The sequence below is a fragment of the Coffea arabica genome, chromosome 1e (assembly GCF_036785885.1).
Source record: "Coffea arabica cultivar ET-39 chromosome 1e, Coffea Arabica ET-39 HiFi, whole genome shotgun sequence".
NCBI classification, from domain to species: domain Eukaryota; kingdom Viridiplantae; phylum Streptophyta; class Magnoliopsida; order Gentianales; family Rubiaceae; genus Coffea; species Coffea arabica.
In genome coordinates, this window is record NC_092311.1 from 46,846,857 (window position 1) to 46,855,475 (window position 8,619).

Consider the following 8,619-nt stretch of genomic DNA (forward strand, 5'->3'; position numbering starts at 1 on the left):
AATGCCAGTGCTTCCTCAACCCCAGTTGGGCCCCTCTCCTTCATCCCCACCCCCCGGTCCAATCACAGTCCCCACCTTCTCGTGGGCCCATCCTGTCTGGGCCGGCCCCAAAGTAGGGGAAAATTTTTTTATTTAAGCAGGTTGCGTAAATTGATAGAATGCTGACATGGACCTTTGCTTTGATGGGTTTTGGTGTCGTTGAAGTGGAGACTTGGCCCCACCACCTTTAGCCCATTTACACATGGATATGATATGACTCTCCCTCTCTTTTGCCCTCCTCATGACTCATTGAGCCTTCACCTTTGCTTGTTTAGTACACTTGTTTTAGCTGTAGTAATAGTCTAGTAGTACTTTTCTTCCCTTTCTTTTTATCACATCACATAACCACCCTTCCCATTTGCACTGTATTCCATTCTTCCACTGTTCTTTTCCCCATAAAGAATTTAACCCACAAACGGAAATAGATGCCATGGTTGTAAACCCCTTCAATTTGGGCACTGTCCAAGCACAAAATAGTTCTTTTCACCTCAAACATTTTAACCCTCAAATAGAAATAGATGCCAATCATGCCATGGTTGTACACCCCCTCCTCTTCTTGATTTTGGGCATTGTCCAAGCACAAAATAGTAACTTCAGCCTTGAGACCGAGGAATCAAGTCCATTTCCAATGTATTCCTATTTGGGTTGGGATCTACCATACAGAAAGAATATCCCCTGTGATTTTCAAATCAGGATGTATATACAGCCATGTGTACCTATGTTCCCCCATATATTTGTGGGAACATTTCATTCATCATATTTCTCAAATGAGGATATATCTAATCTACGTCAAGTAAGTTATAGAATGTGAAACGCCTTACAACTTGACTGTTCTTGATTGTCATTAGGTTATGCGTGGCGTGCTTATTTTTGCACAACTTTAGTGTACTAAGCTGCTAAATGCATCCTATCAACTATGGATGACAGCGAGGGAGGCCCAATTGAAGTGGACTAATACTCTGCTAGCCTGATTTAGGTACTCCAGAACCAACCATAATACTACTATCGTTAACAGCAAATATTAGTTGCAGAATCAAGAGCATGAAGCCTGGTGACTAATGGATAACCAGTTTCATGCACGAGACAAGGACCTCTCGATCCGGACAAGAGAGTGAGACCAGCGCATTTCGTTGACCATTAAAGCGGCTGTGCATTGAAGGCTTGAATCATGTGTCAAGAAAGATTTCGATGATTCTAGTTGATAATACAGAACACATTCACTGCTAACGATAAAAATTAGTCCCATCTTCAATGCAGGAATATTAAACGAAAAAAAAAAACCCATTTTTTCCTTTTAGCTAAGAGATTGCTTTGTAATCCCTTCTTGAATTCTGCTGAGCGATGGTAAAAAAAATTGTTAAAGAGTCCTTAATAGTAGTAGTCATTACAGTTCATACTAAGTTTTCATGTAAAAGTCAACGACAGGGAAGAAAAGTTCTGTACTTTTGACTTTGATACATTTTCAGGACGAACGTTGACCAGAACGAAACAATTGATATATAGGGCACGTAGTTTGGGGAGCTCCCATAAACGAAGAGTAACAACAGTAATCATTTACAACTACCTAAGCATTTTCAGGGCACAATCATGAAATCGACCCACATTTTTAGAACCAAGAAAGGTATTCATCATAGATGTTGAATTTGGATGCTAAGGACAATTACTCAGCGGCAAATTCGCATTCAAATGCACAGAAAATGAATGCACATGCTTTCATTGCTTATTTTAGTTGGCAGATGGGTGTATGACTTATCACTGAATCTTTTAGCGATGTAGCATACAAATTTGGGAAAGTTGCTCAAGAACTTTCACGCACATTAGCAATTCTCCAAAATCGTGTTAGCTATTGATTATGTACTACGAGTAACTTTTAGTGGTTGCGATCATTTATTATGCATCTACTTTCACCTCAGAGGCGAGACATTGCATGAGCTGGTACTTGGGAATATATGTCACTGGAAGACATCAAGTTTGGCTATGATAAATGCAAGGAAGACTGGCTGGCATCATCGATCATAGTCCTTTGTACGATGCTGAGAAGTCATTATGCTTTGATCACTTGTGGTTACAAGGATTGGACAACTCTTACAGGTCAACCGCAGCAGATGTCCAATTCTCGTCTGCTCAATTTAAATCGATTACACAGGATTCTTTTCTCGTTGATGGTACCCGTTATTTGTTTGGTTTGCCAAGGGAAAAAAAATATTGTTCACAAAAAGAATACGATGTGGAAGTCAAATTATTTATAAGCCCGTATCTGTCACCTGTTTATGCCTGGTCACGTTGAAGAATAATAGTATGGGGCTTTGGGGCCTTTCCTGATTTCCCGTTTCCAAATTGAGACTCTTGGGCCTATTTAAGAGTAAGATTTATGCTGGTGAGGATTGGTCTCCAGCTGTTTTGGTTTGAGCTGCAGGCTCTTTCTTGAAGAACCGGGCTGCCCGCCAGTTCAGCTGTAGTTCTTGGTGAAACAACAGTCAAAATGAATCATCTTTACCCCAGTCCAGATTTCTCATCCTTTGTTTCTTGCTCTCATGTAATTGTGCTAAAAGCAGCCTCGTATGGTCTTATTATCTGCCCAAGTCACCATTATATTTCGCAGAAGATAGGACGTTTAGAAAGGGATTACAGAAAGTGAAAATTTTCACAATCCTGAACTGCGGCGAAAGCACCCAAAACTACTATAGATGTCTCTAACTCTGATAAAGGAAGAAATTTGCTGGGAGTCGACAGGAGTTGCAGCGGTAGAAGGGCGATCTTCTAATTCAGTGGAAAGAATTTCATAAGACAGTCAGGGAATTAGGTTGTTGATAACCTTCCCTCTCTTCTCTCCAACAAATCAATATAAATAATGAGACCCATTAGATCTGTAGACATGGATCTTATTAGCAAACATCATAATCCGATAGAAGCATCATAGACGATATTTTTAATCTTAGAAGCAGTGACCCTCTTGCATCATCCCCGCAACTGGGAGCGTTCGGTAACATTGGTACTAAATTGACAGGCAGAAGCTGAAAGTAAACTATGGTAAATGAAGAACACGAGGCACTCGTATCAAAAAGCAGCAAGAGACGGAAATGCAGAGTAAACTCATACACAAAACATAAGTAGTACATTCGTATCTCTCCAGTTACCATCAAATTTCCAGATGTTCGAAGCACTTCAAAACTGTAGATTCATTTATGTCAATGCTTGGCTCACTTCCTGATTCTTCAGCATGAGGTGGTGATTTTGCTAACAAGCTATAAGCTATACTACTTGGTAATTCTCTCTTTGGGGTTGCTGATGGAGCAGCAAATACAGGAATAGCTTGCCTGATACGAACTGGGGGAGCCATTCGCACAGGTCGAGGCTGCATTGCTCGAGTGTGACTTGCAGATGGTGCTGGAAGGGGTGGTGCAGAGTAAACTGGTACTGCTGTTCTGATTGTAACAGGAGGAGCAATCCCTTTGTAAGGTGTCCTGTACTGTGTAATAGGAACATAAGTTGCCCTCTCCATGGTAGGAAGCTTGTGGCAGTGAACTGAACGCGCCTCTGATGAAAGAGACTGTGATAATGGAACAGGGCTGTCATTTGCTACTGCTTGTTTATTCTGAGAAACACTATTTTGGCAAAACAAGGGGAGGATTTTAGATGCGGCCGTGGGAGGACGCTGCGGACTTGATGGCCGAGGCGGTGGAATAAAAGATTTCTTCTGAAAGGGAACAGAGGTTCTGCTACTGTTAGACATATGAATCTTCTCCTTCAACCTGTAGTTAAGTAGGGCTCTAGCTATTCTGATTTGCTCCTGTTCATCATTATTCTCTGGCTCTGATGATGAACTAGAATCTTCTTGTGCCACTGAACCAAAAGAAAATATGCCCTCTTAAGTTCACCGTAAGTACCCCAACTAGTACAATGAAAATACTGGGAATTGATAACTGGATCCTAACATGTTAGGGATCAAGCATGGTGATCTTTTTTGTACAATATGTTTTCATATATCAAAGAAGTAAAGATTTGTAGTATGATTCTTCAACATGTTTGGTTCATATGCTGGGAGAAGAGAAATTTGTCATACATGGGAAACAATACCTAATACTGTACAACTTTAAACTCCTATCACGTCTCCCTGTGTTTCATTTTGAATTGACAGAACCTCAAAATATTTCTGCATTTTAACAGTATGTAAAAGTCCAGCTTATGAAAGTCGAGCATGCAAAAAGGTACATGGAGATAAAAGATGGATTTTCCCTCCAATGTACAAAAGATTTATTTGATATGGCTGGAAGATACAAACATGTAAGAGAATATCCCTTCTAGAAGTATTCATGATCTAATGGAAATTCTTCCAATTCAAAATGTTAAGAGAGGACTCACGTTGCTTCAGTGATGACCAAGCTGCCAGGGCAGCATTCTTCTCAGCTTGTTTTTTGTTCTTAGCAGGTTCTCCCGTAAACATTATTCCAGCCAGTTCCACTATTCCTGTAAAGACTGGTAGGTGCCCCAGACCTGACCTGAAAGTTGTATACTGGGGTAAAGGCGATCCAACTCTTTGTGAAATCTCCTGTAGGAGGTTTTTGTAGACACCCGTCTCATCCTAACATGCGTTAAACCGATTGAGACCAAAACAAAATTTCGATTAGTCATTTAAATAATCATGCCACTATCAAAAGATGCTAACTAAAGTGAAAAAAAATATTTTGGAGAGGACAAGGGCTTGCATATTCCAGCATGCATAACACCAAGAAACTCCATACTAATTTCTTCAAACATATCCATCTGGTACTCATACATAGTATCTGAGTATCTATGCTTTTTTGAGAATCTTTAATTATTTGCTTGGACTATTGGCACCCAAATACTGTCAATGGTAACTACCTGCATAGACTATGATCATCCGTGTGCCATCAATGTCAAATGGTAGAATGTTATATGCACAAGCAAGCTACATCTAAGAACCAGAAGCGTCATAACAGATACTACAAGTTTGTACTGTATAAGATCAAAAATATTATGTTTCAGAATCAGACATGTGGCACGGTACACAACTCAACTTTCTTACTTACACGGAAAATAAGACTTGGTTGATTGGTCATTTAAAAGCAAACCAAATTTTCCAAACACCAGATAGTAAAATGACAGATATGCGCACTGTATATTGCTAACTTAAGGAAAACAGAGACGATCTCAATGATCGTATCTACAAAAAGCTGAACATATTCTACACAGATAGATAACCTCCTAGATCCTTAAGAAAAGAGAAGGGTCCGGGTTCAAGACCTACCATTTACACTTTAAAAAAAAAAAAAAACACTAGATCCTTCCATCAGCAGCTCTTTTTGATCCATTTAAGAGGAAAGAACCTCCTCTAGCTCTCATATAGATTAGTCAGAAAGAAAGAATGGGAAACTTGGAAGGTTCTACGTGCTCGATTAGTTCTGAATCATATAATCCTGCCAGCCATTAAACCTTTCCACTGCATACACTGAGAATTCCATGACCTCAAAAGCTCAAGCCAGAGTCACAGATCTGGAATTAAAATCAGCAGTAACTGAGACATCGATTTCTTTTATGTTGATTATTGAACATGTATCCCGCCACGAGAAATTACGTGGGGAAAAGAATACTCTCATAAACTTCAAATGAATACATTTTGCAGGTCATAAAGGGCCAACCATCCATGCTAGTGTTAAATAGTCATGTGCACACTATAGCGTTGTATGTATCTATAAATACATTAAATTGAGGGAGACAAGACCATAAATTTGCTCTAGACCTCCCACATGTGCCACCATGACTATTCTCCCAGCATAGAGTAATACAAAAATTCATCATTTAATGCTTGACCTGTAGTCTTTTTTTTTTTCCCCCATATAAATAGTGGTGTATTTTCTTGACTTCATTTTATCATCCTTTTTCTGCAAAGAAGTTTCTATTTGGTCTTGTTATAGTAATTTGCATGCAGTTACCGGAAAAACGACCTACGCAAAATAAAATCAACCATTAATTTCCAGTCATCACAAAACTGCAAGTTTACTTGGCATGAAATTAATTGCAAACCAGAGAATTCTCTACCACGTGACCAGCCTGAAAGTTGGCTAATCTGAATTGAATACCATAGTTATTATAGTTAGGTAACAGTGTCCCCCCAAGATTTCAATGTGTTCATACTCACATCAACGTCTTCAATTTTTGCGCTTTAAATAAAAGAACAAAAACCCAAAAGTCAGCAAATTCAATTGTCAATCTTCGTCACATTACTATTTTATATCTTTGTTAATTAGTGAATCCGCCCAAAATTCAAGCAAAACCCACTTCTTAAAATGTCATGAATTGCTTAGAAAAAAAAAAAAAGCGTCTCCACTACTACTTTGAACGGTCTCACCAACAATTCCACAACTCAAACCGTGTATCATGGAAGAGAAGCCAATTTGGTAGCTTCTCCTTTCACACTCCTACCAGGGCAGGGAGGAAAAAAGGGTCTGAATTATCTAAACAATTACCGTTTGACCAGAATACCCCTTGTTCCAAGATTGGATTACATTTGCAATATAGAAAACAGCTGTTTACCAACATGTAAAGGCGAGATGGGGGCAGTACTACTTAATTATATTATAGCACAAAAAAAAGGGTCACTCCCATAATCCCCTCAAAAGCTTCACTCTCTTTGTCCCAGAATATGACCAAACACCCGTCCAAATTAAACTTTGCAAAGAAAATCCCACTAATCCGAGAAGCCCAGGAGAGGGCATTTTCGTCATTTCATCATCCGCACGCACTAAACTAAAACAACCAGAGCAAGTACATCTGGGTAAATAAAATTGCCAGTGAAACCAAAAGGGGGGGGAAAAAAAAAGAAAACGAAATTTCAAGAGTAAGAATGGGTATGCGTTTTTGTCATCTCCTTGTCCCCAAACAAGAAGCTACGCAGCCAGTAGAACTACAAGAAGAAAAAAGAAAACTTGCAACGCAATTTTTTTTTTTTTGTTTTGGTTTTGGGAAAAGAAAGTTTCTAAAATTAGTTAACTGCAAAGACCCAAAAAAAGGGGAAAAAAAAAAAAGAACTTACAATGATTCTAGCAGCGAGGGAATGAGAAGGAGCACGAGTGGCGAGAGAATTGAGGGCGACCTCAGCAGCGGCGTGCTCGGCTTGACGGAGAGTAGAGTGGTAATGGGGACTTTCGAACGTCTCGCCGTTAAAATTAACGGAAGCCTTGAACCTGGGAGCGTGGTCTGGACCTTCCCTAATGCAAGTGTAGGAAGGCAAGTTAAAGCAGCTTCTCTGCGCCAGCTCTTGCAGCTGGTTCTTATACATAGCTCCCTAATAAGTACAAATTTCTCTCTGTATCTGTCCTTCGGGCTGGGGCGGCGGATCAGAGAGTTTTAAATGGGTTATCGGGTCGTTAATGGAGTTGACGAAGAATGGAGGAGGTGTGCATGCAGGAAGGAAAGGAAATGGTCTGATGGGTTATGATGGGTTCTGGGAAGGAGAGAAAGCAAGGTGGGGCTGGGGGAGGAGAGGGGGGGGGGTGGAATGGATTGTAGTCAGTCAGTGATTTTTAATGGGGAGAATTAAATGCTTGATGTGGGGTTTCTTTCTTTGCGACGAGTGGGGAACTCTGGGAGTCAACCGAACCGAACGTTGGGCTTGCATGTAGGGGTGGGATGTTGTGATTTTATTTCATTTATATGCGTATATACTTTTTTTTTTTTTTTTTCAAACCACCTTCAGTTTGTCAATCCTTAATTGTATATTTTGCCTGTCATTCTTGGATTTTATGAATTGAATACTCCATATGTTGTTTGTTCAATTTCTGACTTACAACGAGGCTGGACCAATCTAATTTGACGATAAAAATACGAGTTAATATTATATACATTAATCTTATATATAATGATAGTGTTACATACATTAACGGGTATGAATACATGCAACATAATTTTAATATGAAATTAAACTCCAATTCTTGTACATTTGACTTGTATTCTTGCTCGCTAGTGTATGCACTGACTGACAATATAAACAAAATTAATCCTAAAAATATTCACTTAAATCTTAATTTAGTTGTATAGCTTGCAAAATGTTACATTATTGTTCCTATTCCTAAACAGCACATGTAGTGAAAGCTCAATTGGTGCAAGTGAAAACATGTAATTATGCTACATGGTGGGTTATTCTCTATATTGATCTTTATGAATAGCCCACATGAGCATGTGCCCTTCTTTGTCAGCAATTAACAAAAATCGTTGTTGTAATGTAGAAAGTTGAAGCACCACCAACTAATTCTACTCATTTTTATTGTCCAGGAATTAAATTAGACTCTATCTTAATCTTTAGGGATCAACTGCTATTCACTTAAATAATAATAATAATTTGATTATCGTTCCAATGTTCTTATCAACGAATTGAACTAAATGGCAGGAAAATGGCTTTAGGACTTGTTGAAAGTCCTCGGTGAGTGGATGAATACTAGTAGCAGCAGTACTGAATACACGCAGTTACTGCCGTAAGTTTTACGATGTGGATAAAGCTATGATGTATGCATTCTTCAACAGTCAAGGATATTAATAACATTACTGTTACTCTGGTAGAAG

At 39.1% G+C, this 8,619-nt stretch overlaps 1 protein-coding gene across 3 annotated transcripts; it reads right to left on the reverse strand.

Moving 5' to 3' along the window:
- Positions 1–2,965: 2,965 nt before the first annotated feature.
- LOC113707936 (double-stranded RNA-binding protein 2) lies at positions 2,966–7,545 on the reverse strand. Of its 3 annotated transcripts, none has more exons than XM_027230345.2 (3): positions 7,094–7,545; positions 4,402–4,621; positions 2,966–3,882 (listed from the first exon to the last, which is right to left on the reverse strand). In XM_027230345.2, the coding sequence occupies exons 1-3, from the start codon at positions 7,337–7,339 to the stop codon at positions 3,179–3,181; spliced, it is 1,170 nt and encodes a 389-aa protein (XP_027086146.1). In that variant the 5' UTR covers positions 7,340–7,545; the 3' UTR covers positions 2,966–3,178. The 3 variants fall into 3 exon arrangements, with proteins under 3 accessions (XP_027086146.1, XP_027086153.1, XP_071915017.1); XM_027230352.2 differs by lacking the exon at positions 7,094–7,545 and adding an exon at positions 5,309–7,049; XM_072058916.1 differs by lacking the exon at positions 7,094–7,545 and adding an exon at positions 4,903–5,296.
- Between the last annotated feature and the right edge of the window lie 1,074 nt (positions 7,546–8,619).

Bases quoted from the DNA above. Each gene is read 5' to 3' on its own strand.
- LOC113707936 (XM_027230345.2), bottom strand. From the start codon at position 7,339: ATGTATAAGAACCAGCTGCAAGAGCTGGCGCAGAGAAGCTGCTTTAAC. The intron at 4,622-7,093 runs GTAAGTTCTTTT...AACGCATGTTAG, and splicing joins CCCTCGCTGCTAGAATCATT to GATGAGACGGGTGTCTACAA. The intron at 3,883-4,401 runs GTGAGTCCTCTC...CTTTTGGTTCAG, and splicing joins TTGGTCATCACTGAAGCAAC to TGGCACAAGAAGATTCTAGT.